Here is a 20,890-nt window from a genome sequence, read left to right as displayed (position 1 = left end):
TTCACGTGGTTCATCTAGCGTACCTAGATGAGATGCAATATGCATGTGTATAAATGTGATGAATGGTAACACAAGATGCATCACACATAAGCATTTAAGACAAACACAAGATTATGCAAGACATAGACACCGATAGCTATTTAACTAACATCACACAACTAACTATAGAGAGCAAGCACATCAAGCATGACACAAGTTTAACAAGGTCACCAGTATCATAACTTGATCACCAACAAAGCCACACTTAGCAATATACAAGCAAACAACTATAATTGGAATCTGTCAATTTCTGGACATGCAAACAGCAGCTACAAGATTTAGCTATAACTGGAGTTATACAAATCCAAATGACTTGCAAGAAGACATTATGGAAAGCTTATGAAATTTTCTACAATTCATATTAAATCATCTTAGCATAATTCTCAAGTTAACTAAGTCAAATATATCCATTTACAGAAACTGGTCTACAATTGACAGAAAACAGCCATTTCTGAAACCCAACTTTAAACAGCTATAACTCTTAAACCACAAAGCCAAATACCACCAAATGTTAACAGCAGCTAGATACATGAATTATCTACAACTTTTGTATAAACAAGTTTCACAACAAAGCACATTATCATAAAGAACTTTGCTAGGTTCCCAGATCTGTCCGGAAACCACATTTGCAAGAAAATAAATATTAACTTATGTTGCAAACACATAATTAGGCAAAACCAACTTTACCAACATGTCACACATGACTAAAGAACACCAGAAAACCTAGTGTCCATGACCAAATAAATTCTTTTAATGCATTTCTTAATTTATTTTAGATAACAAGGTGACTTAATGAACATATACCAAAAGTATACAATAAATTCTATAAAAATTACAGTGGCTCACCTATCCTCTCAATAGTATACTGTACAAATTTCACTCCATTTGAATATGTATAGCAACCTCTATGAAAAAGACAAGTTGCTAAAGCAAGAAATCATGTGAGAGCAAGATAAACCAATAACTCACTCATACTTCATCCAATACTCATGAAATTTTTACCACACATCAACTATCATATGAGTAGCATGCCACAAAAATTTCACTTCATTTGGAGCCCTAGATCTACAGTTATGAAAAATAACAAATTCAACTAGCATTACAACCTTACTACACAATTCTATTTTTACCGCAAAGTATTTAAACTAAAACATGCCATATTATAGATCCACTGCATAGACAATTTTACAAGGATTCCAAAAAGTCCTCATTTACTATTTTACGAATTTTCTACGATTTACTATGAATTTCTAAAGTTCTTGCAAAATAATTACAAACCAGTCCTTATGGTACTATTCACATGAGTCACTGACTTCGCAGTTAGGACCCTGAACTTCGTCGAATTCTAGCAGGAGGTCCCTGACGAGATTTGAGCAGGGGAGGCCGTCGGAGCTCGCGGAATTCGGCCGGAGAAGGCACGTCGTCGGCGGCTGAGGGGCGGGGGAGCACTAGGGGGCCCTTACGCACCCGCCGGAGGCCTCGGCTCGGCCCGAGGTGGCCCACGGCGGCTTGGCCACGCGCGGGCGGCGGCTGCAGCGGCGGCGGCCGGAGCTTCCATGGCCACGGTGGCGGTTTGCGACGGCGAGCCCGAGCACGACGTGAAGGAGATGGCGGCGAAGCTGCTGGTAGTCCTCAGGAGGAGTGGAGAGGCGCGGAGTAGCGGGAACGCAGTGACCGCGGAGCTCGGCGGCGGCGTCCATGGCGGGCGCGCTCTGGCGCGCGCGTGCAGCGCAGAGGGCGAGGGAGGAGGAGAGCAGGGAGGAGTGGAGAGCGTCTGGGATAGCTCGGCCTCCATTATGGAGCAGCAGGGGCGCGGCAGGGCGGCCGGGACACGCGGCGAGGAGGTGGGCGCGTGGTGTCCATGCGCGGCGACCACGTCGGCAAGCGGTCGAACAGGTGGCGGGCACCGGTGAGGGCGACGTGGGGAGCCAATTTGGGCCACTTCCAGGCCGAACCAGTCCTTGGGCCAAAAATGAAGTTTGTAGCCCATGAACTGCTCTTCATTTTTCATTTAGAGACCAAGGTCATTAGAGCTCCTCAACAGCGGGTAATTAGGCCACAAACTGTCAGTGTCAGCGCCTTGATAATGGTCACGGAAATTCACTTTCGGAGGTCAAAACTCGGTCAAACTCAGTGCAACTTTTTGCATGCTCTTCTCCATAGTATAACCTTCAACTTCTCTTTTTGGACCAACTCAAGTTGCTTAATGAATTTCGGAGAACGCGGAATGCCAACAGCGATGACAATGGATTCCAGACTTAGAAAATTTTCTAAGTACTGAAAACAGCTGTCAACTCAAAGTTCGAGCCTCGATTTGACTTAGTTCCAAGTTGATCTGGCTCTGTGTCCAAAAACAAAGTTTGTTCTACTCCACTCAAACTTCAACTTTTATTAAAGGCCCAACTTCATAACAGGTGCAGAAGCTATAGTTCTACTTTGATCAAAGAAGGACCACGATAAAGCTTAAATTATCCGTTGTGACCCATTGTGGCATTTTCTTGGCATTTGCTCAACATGAACCTTTCATGACTTTTGTTGTAGAGTTAATCTAGAGTCATTTGGGCAAGGTTGCAAGGTTTGGTTGATGATCGAGAATTCCCTTTACTTTATAAATAATTCAAGCAACGACATAACTCGCCATTTCATATGACTTCTTGATTCCAAACTTAACGAAACTTTTCCACGGATCAATATAGGTGGTTATTGATGTGAGACACACGAAGATATTCCAATAACACCACCCAAGCATATATCTTGAAAAGGGGTCTATAGGCGAGCAAAGGTGCAATCTCCAAGTTTAGGTTGGGGCTCGTTTCTATAGGTTTGACCTTGACATCTTCATCATTACTTAATATACCATGTTTTAGCTCAAACCCATTGCTTAACTGATGACAAACACCTGGGGTGTTACAGTCTCCGTCCACACGGTGGGACCCGGCAGCCGCATGTGCGGCGGCGTCAGATGCCATAGGGATCATCGCTGCTCGCTGATGGCGTCATGTGCGGCGCGCGCGTACAGATACGAGCGGATGCTTGCGTTACGACTTGGACGACCACAGGTTAATTAGGGGATGAGCAGTTAGGTTAATTGAGCTGCTTCTAGTTATGGTGTAACGGTAGTAACTTAGCTAAAAAAAAGAAAGGAGCGGAAGCAGCTTACCAAAAAGGTAATGTGCAGTCAGGATCGTTCAAAACTGCACGCGCAGGCTGTAGTAAAATCCTTTGTAAAAAAAAAAATCTGAAACTAACGTTCGATAAACAAGTTTACTACAGTCAGAGATAGGGACTTTAACATGAATTATTCCATAAATAGTGGGAGAAAGCATAGCTTGACTTTTAAGTTCTACAGCACCAAGCAATTTGATGTGGACCAAATTAACTGGGCCGCCCAGGCCAGGCCAGGCCTCTGTATGATTCGCTCTGCCCAGGCAACTCGCCTACCATTGAAACCGCGGAAGGGCAACAGCCCACTCGAGCCAGCGGAATCCCAAAATGTTCGTCCTCCGCAAAACCCTCCTCCATGGCCACCTCCCTGCGCCGCCGGCCGCCGCCGCGGCCGCGTCCTCTCGGATCTCCTCCCTCCTCCGCCTCCTCTCTTCGGCCTCCTTTTCCGGGGGCAGCGGGGGTGGGGACGAATGGGGCGCCTCCTCCTTCCCCGGAGGAGGCAGCGGCGAGGGCGGGGGCGGGGGTGGGGATGAATGGGGCTCCACCTGGTCCACCGGCCTCACCAAGGACCACTTCGACGGATCCTCGCCCTCCGTCGGCCGCCCGGTCCCTTCGCCTTCCGTCGGCCACCCGGTCCCTTCTCAGTCCGCGCCCGTCTCCCGTGTGCGGGCGGCCGTTCGCTCCATGGACGAGTGGGACGAGATGATCCGGGACCTGGAGCGTAGCAATGTCGAGGCGAAGACGTTCGTGGATTCATGGGACGACCGGATGCGGGAGACTTGTGCGCTGCTGAAGCAGGTGCGGGAGCCGGGCGCTCGGGGCTCGTACCTCAAGGACTCGGAGAAGCAGGAGATGTACCGGCTGCACAAGGAGGACCCGGCGACTTACACCGTGGAGCGGCTCGCCAAGGACTTCCGCGTCATGCGACAGCGCGTGCACGCCATCCTCTGGCTCAAGGAGATGGAGGAGGAAGAGGAGAGGAAGAGGGACCAGCCGCTCGACGACTCCATCGAAATCCTGCTCGACAGCTGCCCAGAGTACGTCAAATAGTTCGTTTGATTTGGTTTTCTGTTTTTATATAAATAGTCCAGGTTCTTATAGTTTAGGCCTGTTTAAGTTCAGGAAAAACTGAAAGTGTTAAATAAGCTAGAAACATACATAAACTCTTTTGGGTATCGGTTGAAGACATCAATTTGTTAGAAATGCAAAGAGAGTAAGGACACTGAATTGTTGCACCATGCAAATTTCCATCGATGGAATTATCAACTGCTCCAAACCGTAACCACACTTGCAAGGCTTAGGTTAGAACTTAGAACTAAACCATTGAAGGAAAACAAACCTGTATCTCTGTTTCGAAATGGATGCTGTCTGTCTTGAATATATGATTAGATGTGTAGTCAAAGAAATGAAGTGATTGACAAATTCTTTTCAGGGTATGAGGTGCACTCAGTTAGATATTTGACATATATAAAAACTTGATGAGTTTGATCTTGTCAAAATATTTTTTTTAAATGTCTCTGTACAAACCGTACATATCTGATCATATTGTGGAGTTGTTAATGGATGTATTGGTTTTCTGCAGCGTTTCATTTCTCATGTGATATACATGTGCGTTTCGTCATTAGTGCTTGATAGATATCGTCATATCAACAGCTCCAGTATATTTATTCTTTGTATTTCTCAAATGAGAAGTGATAGTCAATATGTCATTGTGGAAGATAAATCTGCATTTTCTAACCGTAGCCATTTTAAATATTAAGATTGTGTAGAGGTAATTGCATGTGATTGATGTGCCACGAGTATCTTTCCTTGTATTTTTTATTGGGGCTCTTGCGTTTGTACCCTTGTTTTGTATCGAAATTGTGATTTTGCCCCTATTTTTTTTACTTTGTGAATTTACCCCTACTGTGCCATTCACGAAGCACCAGTTTGCCCCTGCTCCGTCATCCACCCCTAACGGTGTTAAACTTTGTACAAAAGACATGAATGCCCATGCGATTTTGCCCCTTGTTTTTATGCCTAATTGTGATTTTGCCCCTGTCTGGCCGAGGCTCGGTTGCGCGCGGCGCGGGGTCGACCGTCCGGCCATGGCGTGGCCACCGGAGATGCGGTGCTGGGGCCTAGCCGCTGGGGCGCAGGGTCAGGCTGTGGCTGCTGGGGGTACGGGGACGGGGCGCGCAGGGAGCGGGGCCGGACCGCCTGTGCGCTGTGCCGAGGACGCGAACGCCGCCAGGGGAGGCGCGTGGATAGCGCACGGGCAGCTCTCGATCTCGTGCTCCGGTCCATGAAAGCGCGAGCAGGGCGGCTCTACAGCACCAAGGCGACGCCGTGAACTCGGTTGGCCGGTTCTTGGCGGCGGGAAGTTGGCAACGGCGGCGGTCCACGGCATCAAGAAAAACGGCGGCAGTCCAGGGCACTGGCACAGCCGTGGGGAAGGCAAGGGCAGGCTCGCAGCCGCGTGCACGAGTCGGCAGGTCGGCCCCGTGGTGGCTCCTCGCCATCGGCGCGTGCGCGGGCGCGGGAGGGCGACGGCTCCGGGTCGTAGGCAGCACCAGCACGATCGCCGAGTCGGCGGCGCCGTCCGAACGCGACGCCTCCACTTTCCTCTGCTTCTGCGGTCTGGGCATGGGAGCTTGTGTGGGGAGGAGGAGCGGAGGAAGGAGGGGAGGAGGCGGCGCAGAGACCCGCTGCCAGGCGCCATCGGGAGCCGCGGCCAGGCGCCGTCGGGAGCCGCATCCAGCACCGCACGAGACCGCGGCGCCCTCCTTGCACGCGGCCGCTCGACCGCCCGCCACGCCACGCCACCGGCCCCTGCCCCGCCCTCTGTTTGCTGCCACCGCACCAGCGTCGCGCGTGGGAGACTCGTCCGAGCGGCGGGCCAGGGAGGGATGCCGGATCCACGCCGGTTAAGGGCCTCGTCCGAGCGGCGGACCGGGGAGAGAAGCCGCACGAGAGGGCTCGCCTGCCTGCACCGGATCCGTGCCGGGAAGGGCTCGCCTGCCTGCGTCGGGAGGGGCTTCGCTAGATCCACGCCGGGGAGGGACTTCGCCAGATCCCGCGCCGGGGAGGCCTCACCTGTCTGCGTCGGGGAAGAGAAGCCAGGGACGCCGCCGTTGCCACCCGGACTCGCTGTCGCGAGCAGATAGCAGCGAAGAGAACAAGCGGATAAGAATGAAGAGGAAGGGGCATTTCAGTCATTTCGCATTTGATTTTATGTGTTTTATTTTTTTTAAATCGTTTAATCAGCCCCTAAATAACGGACATCCAAACCAAGGGCAAACGGCTCCTTCGTTTCAAAATAACAGGGGTAAAATTACAAAGTTGAAAAAATAAGGGTAAAATCACAATTGAGCTTCCGGACAGGGGCAAAAACACCGTTTTCCCTTTTTTATTCTAAATGATATCAACATATGCAATTAGGGCACGTTTGGTTGCTGCTGTTCTGTGCCCTAACTATTAGTTGGCTAGCCAAATTTAGGTGCCCGAATCAGCGGCCCAGGAATCGGGCTGCGCGTTGGCTGCAAAGTGAACTGCACATTGGCCATGTGGTGCTGAGCAAGCCGAAACGTGGCTGGGATCCAAACTATTATCCTGCCTACGGTCAATGACCAATTTATGGCCAGGCATGCGAGGGCGTCTATCCAAACGCGCCCTTAATGTGTACAGTATTGTTTGCTATACTACCTCTTGTTACAAATACATGTTTGACTTGCACGATCTTCAATGCATATCTTTGGCCACTAATATCTTCTAGAGCATGTTCTTAAAATCCTCCAAATTTATGAGAGTTTGCAAGTGTTTTTTCATACAAATATGCACATCATGCGTGTCTCCAAACTAAAAAAAATGAAGTTATTGATGTTTGTTGTTTTTATGGTTGTTCTAAACATGTCTTTTGACCTGAGGAAGTAATAATTTTTCTGAATGTCAACAGTATGCAATATCTGAACCTTCTTTTCTTTTCTCTTGCAGGTTCTTCAATTCTCATGACAGGGAATTTCATGTAGCAACCCTTCCATATAAACCTGACTTCAAAGTGATGCCTGAGGGCTGGGATGGCACAACACGAGATCCTGATGAGGTTCTATATGAAATTTCAGTGAAGGAAGATCAAATGTTGTATGAGGAATTTGTTCAGCGCTTGGAATTCAACAAGAAGAAGGCAAGCACTTTCTTTGATCTCCATCATCTATTGGACCTGCTTTACGTTTCTGATGAGCAATCTGATCTGTTATAGTTCAGTGCGAATGTGCGTTAAAGTTACACTCCTGGATCTTATTATTTATCTATGTCATGGCCACAAAAAACCGTAGCTGAAACTGTCTCACTGTTGTGGATTGCATATATGACTTCATAATTAAATTTTGAATGGTAAGATGAAACAAATCATATGTTGGACTGCAGGTGGCAGGGGAGGTTAAGTGCCACAAGTACAGCCGGCGCCGGCCAGACAATGGATGGAGCTACATGGTCGAAAAGCTTGGTTCTCAGGGAAAGCGTGGTGCAGGAGGGGGCTGGAAGTTCATCAGCTTGCCTGATGGATCAAGCCGGCCACTAAATGATATGGAGAAGATGTATGTTAAGCGGGAGACTCCAAAACGGCGAAGGAGGATAATTGCACCATACAAGTGACGTGGACAACCTCAGTTTGTCGAAATTCAAATTTTCTCAACTGTCTTTTGACATTCTCCAGGGAGGCTGAAGCTGAAACTGTGAAGTTGTTTGGAACCCCCAGAATTGGTCCTGTGTTTTCGCAGTACAGTAGATGGTTTGATGTTGCTGAGTATTGTATTTTGTAACATGGATGATTTTCCCATATTTAGGCAGCTGAATAATCATCTTTTGAACTGTTGGTGTTCCTCCCATCTCTATACTTTGCCGAGCAACATTTCCAAGCCACGTGCTTCGTTGCCGGAGCTGCAAGGCAAAACACTTTGCATATAGACATTTTCTGATAAGCTGAAACTCGAGATTTATTTTCTTGTGCGCTCAGTGAATAGCTTGGTGTAAAATATTGTTCTGTGTCGTTTCAGCTTCACGGGCATACTCTCAGCTTAAATTTAATTTCATGTTTTTTTTAAAACATAAAATTAATTTCATGTTTGTTTAGAGTGGCAGGTGCTCTTTGTAGTAATCAATTAAGCGGCAGGTGCTCTTTGTAGTAAACTGCTAACATGATTTAGTGAACGAAACTTTAACCGACTTGGGAAATTGGAAAATCTCTGGTTTTCTGAAACGGGACATCCAGTGTCTCTTGTGAGTAGTTGCAATGGAGTAAGTACAATCAGTATCAACCACTCTTGGAACTTGGTTCTTGGCTGTAGATTCACTCACATTGTCTTGACGAGCGAGGTTGGCGAGGGCTTCCCCAACGCGGTGGCGGTGGCTCCAAAAGTAGCCCAAAATCCATGTAGTATCCGATGACATTTTGCAAAAAAAAAAGTAGGTGATCTAGAGTTATCATAGTTACTCAAGGTATGCTTAGGAGGAGAGAAGATGGTCCATGCAGGCAGAAGAAGGAGAGAAAATAAAAAACGACACATGATGGAAGAAGAGTGCACTCTTGAGACCCTAAGAAATGATAGTTTGCATTGTGTAAATAATAATCTCAATATTTCTTAGTCTATATGGACTACTTTATTTATACTGAAACTATTAGGAGTGTTAACCTCCATTGCCCGTGCTCTAAATAGGCGTATGCCGCTCCTTGTATAAAAATTCAGCTTGTTCGCTGTAACTTATTTGCAGAAAAAAAAACAGCCTGTCGCACAGTGCCAGCAGAGAGAAGCTACAGTTGCTGGTGCTGCAAATAAGCTGCAATGCTCGTGCAGCCGAATCATTTCGCGATATATCAGTGTTTGGATCAAGTTCGTTCTGCATTTTTAATGCGGCTAATGGGCCCCGACCATATTGCCTCCAAATTCCTACTTGTACCTCTCCAGGGTGCAGTTGATTGAGTGTGGAAACAAACGCTGCCTGTTTTCGTGCAAGTTCCGCCTTTGTCTTTTTTTTTTTTGAAAAAGTTTCGCCTTTGTCGGATCGATGTTTACGCACAGCATTTCGTGGGTTTTTTTTATTTTTGGCGAGTGGATCGGTTTCTGTTTAGCTGACATGCAATTTCTTCAAGAGAGAAAATCAGACTAGAATGACGTAAAAAAAACTGTTGCAGAAGCATCATTTCCTGTGTCGTGATGGCCACACGCCACACGCCCGACGTGCCCGCGCCGAGCTGGGCAGCTGGCGCCGGTGCCTTGGCCTGGCAGAAGCTCCCAATCTGCCGCCGTCACCCACCATGGTGATGATCCATCATCATCATCAATCAATCAAAATTCAAAATCCTCGAACCGGTCTACCCCACCAACCCCCACGCGTGCCCCCGCCCCCTGCTCACCAATACCTCTGGACCTGCCACAATGCCACCTCGCCGTAAAACCAACTCGCTTTCGCACGGCCGAGCCGTACCTCACTGTTCTCTGCCTCGTCCCTCGTGGGCACTGGGCAGGCGCCGATCTGGCCGAGCCGAGAGCCCGAGGCGAAGGCGACGTGTACCGGCGCACGAACCCAACCGGCAACCGCGACAGAGGCGGCCGAGCCGGCAGCAAAGCCCCGCCTCCCTCGGGCTCTCCGGCCGTCGCTTTGTTTCTGCCACCTCGCTGCGATTCGGCGGCCAAACCCACCCGAATTCGCGTCGATCCGAGCTCGTTTCTGCTAAAAGAAAAGCCGTCCGCTCCTTCGTCTCCCCGGATTTGTTATTATAGCTCTGCTTTCGTCGCGTAATCCAGCCCTCCCCGTCTCTTCTGCCGAACGAGTCAGACCGGGCGGGTTAATGTAACCTGCCTTGCTTGCGGCGAGAGGCGAGACTGGAAGAGGCGGAGGAGGAGGTCAAGGGCTCAAGGCAATGGGCGGGGCGGAGGCGCTGGGCCAGCCGGACGGCCATGCGAACGGGGCCGTGGTGGAGGAGAAGCTGGACGCGCTGCGGCGGCAGCTGGGGAAGGCGGACGGCGACCCGCTCCGGATCGTCGGCGTCGGGGCGGGCGCCTGGGGCAGCGTCTTCTGCGCGCTGCTGCAGGACGCGTACGGCCACCTCCGCGACAAGGCGCAGGTCCGCATCTGGCGCCGCCCGGGCCGCGCCGTCGACCGCGCCACCGCCGAGCACCTCTTCGACGTCATCAACGCGCGCGAGGACGTCCTGCGCCGCCTGATCCGCCGCTGCGCCTACCTCAAGTACGTCGAGGCGCGCCTCGGCGACCGCACGCTCTACGCCGACGAGATACTCAGGGACGGCTTCTGCCTCAACATGATCGACACGCCGCTCTGCCCGCTCAAGGTCGTCACAAACCTGCAGGAGGCCGTCTGGGACGCCGACATTGTCGTCAACGGCGTGCCGTCCACCGACACCAGGGAGGTGTTCGGGGAGATTGGGAGGTACTGGAAGGAGAGGATCACTGCCCCCGTCATCATCTCCCTCGCCAAGGGAATAGAGGCGTCGCTGGATCCACTGCCACGGATCATAACTCCCACGCAGATGATTAGCAATGCAAGTGAGGTTCCTCGACCTTTCGTCTAACTAACCATTAAATCGTGCTATTTCTTTATTGAATTCAAACCGGGCTCTGTTTTTATTTGTGGCTCTCCTCGGTTATATCGAATTTGGATCTCTGCCCTTAGCTTCTTCAGTCTGGTACCTCAATATTCAATTGCAATTATAGGTCTTCGCTTCAAATTTCATTAGAACTAGTATTTCAGTTATGTTGTCAAAGACAACTCACATGTGAATGGAATTGTCTTCATTTGGTGTCTACCAGTAGAAAGTTGTAATTGCAACAATGGTTCCTGATAACCTCTGCAGAGTGCTGTAGAATCATCATCTAGACATCTACATATTCATTTTATGGCTAGACTTCACATGATATTCTCGATAAGTTTCTTCAACAATTTGACAAAGACACTTGATTAACCATTTAACCTAATTGTTCATCCAATCATCCTGCATTGAGGTCCATTAAGTTTTCTATTGCGTTAGCGATCCTGTGAGCCAATTGATAGGGCTTCACCAGACGCTACCTGAATCATATTCTAGTTTCCTGTTTTTGCATACAAAACATTGTAGTGTTTTCATACATATTTATCCATATCAAATCAGATACATATTTGTTTCATGCTTCCTTCTAATATCCAAGTATTTGTTTTCCCCTCTTTAACTTTGTATGATTTATTATGGACTATTGGTATAATGCAGCTGGAGTTCCATTGGAGAACATTCTTTATCTTGGTGGACCTAATATTGCTTCTGAAATTTACAACAAAGAATATGCAAATGCACGTATTTGTGGAGCTGACAAATGGAGAAAACCTCTTGCAAAGTTTTTGAGGCAGCCTCATTTTATTGTGTGGGATAACAGTGATCTCATCACTCATGAAGTCATGGGTGGCTTAAAAAATGTCTATGCTATTGGTGCTGGTAATTTCTATTTGTCTTTTTCACTGTTTCCTTTTTTTCTCGAACACGGAGGAGAGCTGCGTATATCATTATATTAAGAAGAAAACGAGGGGTTAGAAACCCTTGCAACACCACACATGCCACCCCACCACATTCTTCGTTGTTTCCTCCCAACTTGAATTAATGTTCTTGAATCAGTGCCTTGCTTCATAGAATTTTCTGATGCCCTGCTTCATATGAATGTGTTGTCTTAAAGGAAACTAAAAAAATGTTAGCCGTAGCATCTTATAAGAAAGATTCAGTAGACAATAAGTGATGAGAAATGCATGGTGCAGTGAACTTTATTCTATGCACATAGCACGGCGCTCAGTGACACCCCAAGTAGGCCTATGGTTTCATTAATTTGCTGAACATTCTGATATCTTGCAGGTATGGTAGCTGCACTAACAAACGAGAGTGCAACCAGCAAATCCGTTTACTTTGCACTTTGCACATCTGAGATGATCTACATCACACACCTTCTGGAAGAAGAACCTGAAAAACTTGCTGGACCCTTATTAGCTGACACTTATGTCACATTGTTGAAAGGTCGTAATGCATGGTATGGGCAGAAGTTAGCTAAAGGCGAATTGACATTAGAAATGGGTGACAGCATTAAAGGAAAAGGGACCATTCAGGTATGCCCTTTTAATTTTGATTGACATCTAAACTTCGAAGAACTGCATGAATATGCCTAAATGGTTCATGTAATGAATTATCCTATTGCCATTTGATTTCAGGGTGTCTCTGCAGTTGAAGCGTTTTATGAGCTTCTTAGTCAGGATAGCTTAAGTGTCATGCATCCAGAAGCCAACAGATCTGTTGCCCCGGTTGAGATGTGCCCGATCCTAAAAGCACTACATAGGATTTTGATCACGAGGTTAGGACCTAAGACCAACTCAACATACTCTACACCAGTTACATTTTTATTGGATTACCTATGTCAGTAACCTATATTACTAACCCATACATACTGATAACTTGATTGTCATGGTTCCTTCTGCCCCTGCCTTTGTGCGAGCTATTCTACTTTATGTTTCAATAGTTTGGAAATAATTCAGTGAACTAAGGTTTTCTGATATTTGACTGAGTTGGTCTGTTTACATATAATGCACAGGGACCGTCCTGCTGATTCGATTCTTCAGGCTATAAGAGATGAGACAACGTATGATCCGCGTGAAAGAATTGAGATGGCACAAGGCCATTCACTCTACCGACCATCTCTTCTTGGTCAACCAAAAGATGTCAAAACCTAGAAGTTATTTTCTTTCCCTTTCCCTTATTGGTTAGAACTTAGACGATCTTGTGAGTTGCTATATGTTTATGCACGGTGTAATTGTTGTTGTAACATTAGTTAAATCTGAGAAGGTATTTATTTAGCTTGGTAAATATTAGTAGCCTTGTATGATGCAGGGCATGATTTCAAGGAAGAAAATAAAAATGATTTCATATTTTTTCTGAGTAAAAAAAAAATCTATGAATTTTCTTAGATTAAATCATATTTTAGTATTTTTAAATGCATATTTTCAGAAAAAAAAAATATTTGCATATTTTTTCGAAAAAAAATTTCTACAACTTTTTTGGTAAAGTATAATTGACTCCTGAATTATTGCAAGGGTGGCTGACATGTGTAGGAAGGTTGACGTGATTCTACGTCAGCCAACATCAAAACTGTTTTTCAATTAAAGAAGGTAAATTTGATTTTCGCAACTGTTTTCGTGGGGCAAAATGAAAGAGCGTCGGCCCATCTTTGTGGGCCGTTTTTTTTTTGAAATTTGTGTCGTTTGTTTGCCAACAGAAGAGCTTTTTCTCCTTGATCACACGTGTTATGAAAAATGGTAAAACGCCTGTTTTCATTTTTCTTGTGGAAGACACAGTTTTTGTGTAAAATTTGCACTGATATTCACAGTTTAGTTGGCAAAATCGGACCATTCCGCGATCTGCGTGTCAAAGTGGCTCTAGTCAATGTGTCGAGTGCTGTAACCATAGCAGACCACCTTTTAAAGTTTCTCCAAAATTCCAGATGTTCGCAAGTTTCGCTTTAATATAAATCCTTATATGGTCCAAATAAGGCATACGCACGAAAGACGCGGGAAAATTTTCCTTTCAGCAGATTGCATCCCAAATGATTGTTGTTGTTGACCATAATGGAGAAGTAGAGTTTCCCGTCGAAGCACCGAACCTGCTGAATCTGGAGGCAGACCAAGCACGGAAAGTCCCGGCGGCGGACGTGCAGTTTCCATCAGGCATCAACCGCATTGCGACGTTCAGGCCGTGCGTTTCGGTGCCCGCCTGACACACGGGCACGCGCGGGCCTATTGGGTCGTGGCCAATCGGTGGTTGCAGGGCCCGCCCATATATATAGCGAACCGTGCGTGCCGGAGGTGGAAGGCTCACAAGGAAGCAGAGAAATTTTTGCAGAAAAAAAGAAACTGCCTGATGCTCCTCCAAGCCTGACGAGGAACCGCGATGAGGATGGCCGCCGCCGCTCTGTGGATCTCCGCCTGCAGCTGCAGCTTGCTGCTCTCGCTGTCCTTCTCAGGTGATGAGCGCATCGCTTCACAGCTGCTAGCGGGTGAATTTGGTTTACCTTCTTACTATGTGTCCATCTGTTCCAAGGTGTTGCGATATTGACTGTCTTGAGTATACGCCTATACGGTGCCGTAGTTAGAACGTGCAGTTGCTTCTTGTTAGGAACATGAGAACAGACCCAACGTTACATAGGCTGATTTTTTTTTCTTTCGACGAGTAATTGATTCTTGCAAATGTCAGATATTGTCGCTGTTTGGTTTCTGTTATTATCTTTTCTTTCTCAACAGAAGCGGCAGGAGTTCTGCCGAGGCATTAAAAGATTAGTGTCTACTTTCACCTGTACCTTTCCGTTTCACGAGAGCTTTTATTCTTTGGATAACCTTTTAGCGTGGATTGTTAGCCACTACAACCTGTTCTGGTTCTGGCTCTGTTGCTCTTACCTGTATACCTCTGTTTTGTACCCAAGTCGAGAAATCATTTACGCAGTAAACAGCATCCTTTATTTTGTTTGTTATAAGCTGCTGCTGGAGGGTTGCTTTCACTGTTCTGTTCTGAACGACTTCACGTTAATGCATGGCCGGGCTCTCTCGTCTAACCCTCTTGACAGATGGTCTCCTTCCTCCATGGATCAGCTAGCCATGGTTGGTTTAATTTCTGTACGGGTTCTTGTTGCCATGTTGGTTTGCCTGTCAATCTGAAGTTATGTGTTCAATTATGATAGTGAAACATCAACAGAGATACATAGCCCCTTATGAAGAGCAGTAGTAGTACTGCAATGCACGCCTTAATTGGCGATAGCTACAAAGGAGCGATCCAAAGTACAATTTCTATTTCAACCTGTGCACTTTCCATTTCAAAGTTACTGCTCCTCCCTAGAGGAAATCAAGGAATTCAAAGGATCCATGTCCATACATACTAATAATAGTGATGAACATTTCCCCCCAGCCTAGTACACAATTTGCAAGAAATCTCCCAACAAATTGATACGAGTTGTATTGTACTCCTACCATGTTAGGAGGTTAGATTCAACAGGATAAATTAGCATGAATTGCATTGCCTTTTTGTTAAGTTAGTTTTAACAGCTCGAAGTTTCATGCATGCTTTGATCAGTCGTTCTCTGCTTACTGTTCAAGAGTTATGTGTCGTTCAGGAGTCGAAGGCATCGGCGTGAACTATGGCATGATCGCCAACAACCTGCCGTCCCCCGACAAGGTGATCGCGCTGTGCAAGTCCAGGAGCATCACCGACGTCCGGCTGTTCCACCCGGACACCACCGTCCTCGCGGCGCTCCAAGGCTCAGGCCTCGGCGTCGTCCTCGGCACCCTGAACGAGGACCTCGCCCGCCTGGCCTCCGACCCCTCGTTCGCCGCGTCGTGGGTGCAGGCCTACGTGCAGCCCTTCGCCGGCGCCGTCCGCTTCCGCTACGTGGCCGCGGGCAACGAGGTCATTCCGGGGGACCTCGCCTCCTACGTCCTCCCGGCCATGCAGAACCTCGAGTCCGCGCTCTGCGCCGCGGGGCTCGGCGGAGACGGCGGCGTGCCGGTCACCACGGCCGTGTCGACGTCCGTGCTGGGGTCCTCGTACCCGCCGTCGCAGGGCGCCTTCTCGGAGGCGGCGCTGCCGTCGTTGGCGCCCATCGCGTCGTTCCTGGCGTCCAGGTCCACGCCGCTGCTCGTCAACGTGTACCCGTACTTCGCCTACTCGGCCGACCCGTCGTCGGTGCCGCTCGACTACGCGCTGCTGCAGTCCGCGTCCGCCTCGGGCGGCGCGGGCGGGGCCGTGACCGTGACGGACGGCGGGGCGTCGTACGGCAACATGTTCGACGCCATCGTGGACGCCGTGTACGCGGCGCTGGAGAGGGCCGGCGCGCCGGCGGGCCTGGAGGTGGTGGTGTCGGAGACCGGGTGGCCGTCGGGCGGGGGGCGCGCGGGCGCCAGCGTGGGGAACGCGGCGGCGTACGTCAATAACGTGGTACGCCACGTCGGGAGCGGGCGCGGCACGCCGCGGCGGCCCGGGAAGGCCGTGGAGGCCTTCGTCTTCGCCATATTCAACGAGAACAAGAAGCCCGAGGGCGTGGAGCAGCACTTCGGCCTGTTCCAGCCGGACATGACCGAGGTGTACCACGTCGATTTCACGGCGGCATCTTCCTCGTAGAGTCGTAGACGAACAACGAACTACGTACGCTGCATGGATTAAGGACGCATTGGCATTTTTAAAGAAAATTTATTTAGACCCGAGTGTGTTTTAGCTTTTCCGTTTATGTACTGTCGCATCGACATGATCTGCTTTATCATTATTAGCTAGTACCAGTAGGGTTCACCGAATGGTTGGATCGGCGATGATTGGTGGCATTTGCACATAGGACTATATGAGTGCGTCTTAAAGCATGAATCAACGTCAGTAACTCTGCAATACTGCATGTATTGTTAAGATAGTTTTTTATGCGCTGCTTGGAGAAAATTTCTGGATTTTCTTTGTTTGTATAACTGCATATATATAGTGCCCGTTACAGAAATTTCGTGACAGCCGACAGTTGACGACTTCGCACCTGAAATGCTGAAACAGATCAACGTGTGTATTTGTGCTGTCTATGATACACGGGCGACACCATTTCGCTCTTACCCGTGCAAGTGGGCCTCTTACCCTTGTAACTGGGCCCTACATTTACGGGCCTATTTATCCCACGAGCTGGGCGTCAATATGGGCCACGGCCTCACACATTTCATGAAGTGTGTAGAGTCAGACACGCCCACGCACACACAACCCCTGTAGCCGTGTGGGCGAACTCGTGCCAGCGTAGTGGGCTCGTTTGGCGCAGCTCCTTGGGCTCCTGCTCCTCACATACTGTAGATACACGGCAGGATACTGTAGCACGAAGCTGTTTCGGAAATCGAGTAAAAAAATGAACTAAGGAGAGAAGGAGCCGGAGAAGCCACGATTTCAAACTTCTAACTTCTCCGACTCTGTGCTACAGTGTTCGGTGGCTAATCACTTCGAAGGTTCGGTGGCTAATCAGACGACTAGACATGAGTTAATTATAAAACTAATTACAGTAACCCTGAACTAATTTACGATACGAATCTATTAAGTCTAATCAATCTATTGTTAGTAAATATTTGCTGTAGCACCATATTGTCAAACTATGAACTAATTAGACTTAATAGATTCGTCTCGCAAATTAGCAATATCTGTATAATTAGTTTTATAATTAATCTATATTTAATACTCTTAATTGATATCAAAGATTGACATGGCTAAAGTATTTACATGTACTCACTCGGTCCTAAAATATTTATTGTTTTCGCTTCTCCAAAATTTTGACAAAATATATATTAAAAATATTAATATTTATGATATATAATTGATATTATTGTAAAGATCTTTAAATCTTATTTTTTAATAAGTTTATTTGAAGATATAAATATTACATGTATTTTCTTCTAATTAAGTTAAACTTACGGTACGAAATGATAAATAATACGGGAGAGAGCGGGAGTACAGCAGAGCATGGCAAGTACCAAAAGTCCTCATCGCTGTCGCCCAGTCGACATCGCCTGCTTTATCGGGTGGCGCGCACGCGAGTACTGTACCATGGCTTCTGCCTTTCCTCCTCTCAAGATTTTTGACTTTCAGGGGACTGCGTCTTGTTTCGTTTTTTTAATAAAAGAGGTTAGTTCATCACACTGTGCTGCATTAATTCTCTTGGACTATTGCGTGGACAAAGAAAAAGTCCCTATTTCCTTGGCTTGAGCAGTTCTCATCATGTCAACAAATCTATCGTCCTCACAGAGTGTCATTTTCATCACTTTCTAAAAGAAGATAAATATTTTCAACTTTAACCAAAAATGAAAATATTAATATTTATGATGTATAATTAATATTATTAGATAAATCATTGAATATATTTTTATAATAAAATTATTTGAGATACTAATGTTGTTATTGTAAATCTTAGTCAAATTTAGAAAAGTTTGATCGATACAAATCTCATAATGATATTTCTAGACAGGGGAAGTATTACTAGTAGAAGCAGAGACATCACATGATGCAAAGTTGCGGACCTCCAATGTTTGTCCCGTTCGCTTGACTGATAAGCCATGATTGAAAGTATTGTTGGCTGATTTATTGTGAGAGAAAAATACTATTCGTTAGCTGAAAAAGTACGACTTATAAACCAGGTGAACATGACGGTTATCCGGTAGAAATATTAGTTGTAACAGACACATGGACCCACGTTGTTTATTACTACTTCCTCCATCCGGAAAAAAGAGCGCAACTGTAATTTGCATGTCAGTTAAAATGTTTCTCGCTTCATCAAATTTCTAATAACTGATATTCACATTTATGATTCCAAATTAATTTATTATAAAAATACATTTTATAATTAATTTAATGATACTTATTGACATCATAAATATTCATAATTTTTATCTATAATTAATCAAATTAAGATAATAAAATATGATATTGTGTTAGAATTATACTCTTTCTTGGACAACGAGAGTACATCTGTGGCACCTCTGCCTGCTTTGATACCGGCAAACATTGACGTGCCTGGACTATCGCGTAACATCTATTTTGTTTTGTCAAACAGTTCATCAAAATAACTTTAGCTCCACCAATAAATATGTTGGTGGAGTTGAAACTAAAAATGGCTTCACCAGTGAAATAGAATTGTGCCAAATAAGGCCTAATATTAGTTGCTCCTTTCATTCTAAACTATAATATTTTGATTTTTTTAGTATGTACCTTTTGCTATACATTTATCTACATTGTGTCTAAATACAGAGAAAAAAATGTAGGTAAAGCCAAAATTATTCTATAATTTGGATTGAAAGCGGTATAAGCTCACTGTCAGGGACCAATATTAGGGAACCCAAAGATGATGAGCTAATGAACATCAACATTGATTCATTCGAGTTGTCAAGAGCGCGACTACAGCTCCAACCGACCCCAAGCGTGCAAGCTCCGCCTCGTCCGACCTCTAGGTGAGGGCTCCGCCTCACCCGACCCCTGAGGGAGGGCTCCGCCTCGCCCGACCCCAAGGCCGCACACTCCGCCTCGCCCGACGCTTGCGCTCTGCCTCACCGGGCTCTGAAGGAGGGCTCTGTAACACCTCGGTGTTAAGCATACATTAACCTTTTGCAAATCATGAGCATAATCATTATTATGCATTCATAAGCATGATATGAAATATAGAATTGAAACATACTAATGAAACATGTATGTTGCATAGTTTTGTTTTAATAGATCGGATGCTATGTTTGTTTTGCCATGTGTGTATCTTGGTTGATCACTTAGACCACTTAGAAGTAATTAGGATGCAATTTGGAGCAAGGAGTATATTCAAAGTTTTCTCAAATTTTGCTTTTAAAAATAATCTTCTAAAATAGGGTTTTTGTGATACTTTTGTATAGGGTTTTATTTTATTCTTGTATTTGCTGTTATCTTAGAAAATATCTAGTAAATAGAATAATTATCAGAAAAATATGGTTCCAGTTTTGTTAATCTCCTTTAGTGATGTACTTTGTAGGAAAAATATATGTCATGCATGTTCTGTAGAAAAATATTGATGTGTAGTTCAAGTGCCTTTAATTGATGATTTTTGTTATTTTGATAGAGAGCAAAAATTGTATAAAGCATGTGTATGATAATTTTTGTGCAGTGATTGTTTACTGTGTAGAACATAGGAAAAATATTAAATCTGTTGTTGGATACTTTTCATAATACAAAGTATTTTCATGCTCATATTTATGCCATAGCTTGTCATTTTTGTGTAGGCTATTTTACTTATCTAAATGTCACGAAAATTTTATGGTAGTCTACTTAGAGTAGTACTATGCTATTGTAATTTTCTCAGATTTTTCTGTGCTACCAAAATAGGTGTTGCTGTTCAAACCTAGTTTCAATTAGGGTTTAATTAACATTTTTAATGCATGTTTAGTTAATAATGTTTGTTTTGGTGTATCTTTGAAGCATCTTAGCTTGCTGTGGTGACTTGGCATGTTAGTACAGTGGTTGTAGTAGTAGTATAGTAGTACATGTTCTTGGATGATGTTGCCTACCTTGTAGAAGAGCTTTACTTCTACTATGTCCAATAAAGTTAAACATGTTCATCTACATTCCATGCATCATGATCATTACATGTCATCTCTCCGATGCACCTATGCATGAGCACTTATACATCTGCATTATACAGGATCACAGGAGGAGTTGCTAGTAGCAGTTCAGGAAGAGCAGACTGGGACAGATCCACAAGAAATCCAGGCACAGGAGGTGCCAGAGGAAGAGGAGCAAGGAGAGGACTTGCCCGAGTATGTAGATCATCAACCTAGTTCGTTCGAACGATACAAGCCCCGGAGCATTCTAAGTCTCCTACTTTATAAAAACAAATTCTTTCTATATATGAGTTTATATATTGTTGCATTAAGTTGTAGGAGTTGATTGAAATCGTTGATGCGTTTATTACTATCCTTGCCTATCTTATTACCTTTTTACCCTGTTAGGTCGGGATCGAATAACTGCTTAGCCTTGCTTAGACCGGTAGCGATCGGTGATTTTCGATCACCTACATTTATAGGTGGTTACTAGAAGAATTTAGCTATGGAAAGAATGATATCCTAGAATTAACCATGTGTGATGGATAATTGGAGACCGAACAGAAAAGTTGGAGGC

General features: G+C 45.9%; 3 protein-coding genes across 3 annotated transcripts; all 3 read left to right on the top strand.

Annotated features, from left to right (window-relative positions):
- Positions 1–3,459: 3,459 nt before the first annotated feature.
- On the top strand, positions 3,460–8,051 carry LOC136459227 (protein GAMETE CELL DEFECTIVE 1, mitochondrial-like). The gene is made up of 3 exons (XM_066459107.1): positions 3,460–4,241; positions 7,177–7,366; positions 7,609–8,051. The coding sequence occupies exons 1-3, from the start codon at positions 3,532–3,534 to the stop codon at positions 7,834–7,836; spliced, it is 1,128 nt and encodes a 375-aa protein (XP_066315204.1). The 5' UTR covers positions 3,460–3,531; the 3' UTR covers positions 7,837–8,051.
- Positions 8,052–9,642: 1,591 nt separating this feature from the next.
- On the top strand, positions 9,643–13,164 carry LOC136459226 (probable glycerol-3-phosphate dehydrogenase [NAD(+)] 2, cytosolic). Its single transcript, XM_066459106.1, has 5 exons — positions 9,643–10,745; positions 11,444–11,665; positions 12,074–12,321; positions 12,424–12,563; positions 12,801–13,164. The coding sequence occupies exons 1-5, from the start codon at positions 10,103–10,105 to the stop codon at positions 12,937–12,939; spliced, it is 1,392 nt and encodes a 463-aa protein (XP_066315203.1). The 5' UTR covers positions 9,643–10,102; the 3' UTR covers positions 12,940–13,164.
- Positions 13,165–14,087: 923 nt separating this feature from the next.
- On the top strand, positions 14,088–16,688 carry LOC136459225 (putative glucan endo-1,3-beta-glucosidase GVI). The gene is made up of 2 exons (XM_066459105.1): positions 14,088–14,225; positions 15,366–16,688. Exons 1-2 carry the CDS (start codon positions 14,153–14,155, stop codon positions 16,367–16,369), a joined length of 1,077 nt encoding a protein of 358 aa, XP_066315202.1. The 5' UTR covers positions 14,088–14,152; the 3' UTR covers positions 16,370–16,688.
- Positions 16,689–20,890: the final 4,202 nt, after the last annotated feature.

This window comes from Miscanthus floridulus, chromosome 6, assembly GCF_019320115.1.
Source record: "Miscanthus floridulus cultivar M001 chromosome 6, ASM1932011v1, whole genome shotgun sequence".
Lineage (NCBI taxonomy): Eukaryota > Viridiplantae > Streptophyta > Magnoliopsida > Poales > Poaceae > Miscanthus > Miscanthus floridulus.
Note: the sequence above shows the minus strand (reverse complement) of the source record. Positions and strands in the feature narration are given on the sequence as shown.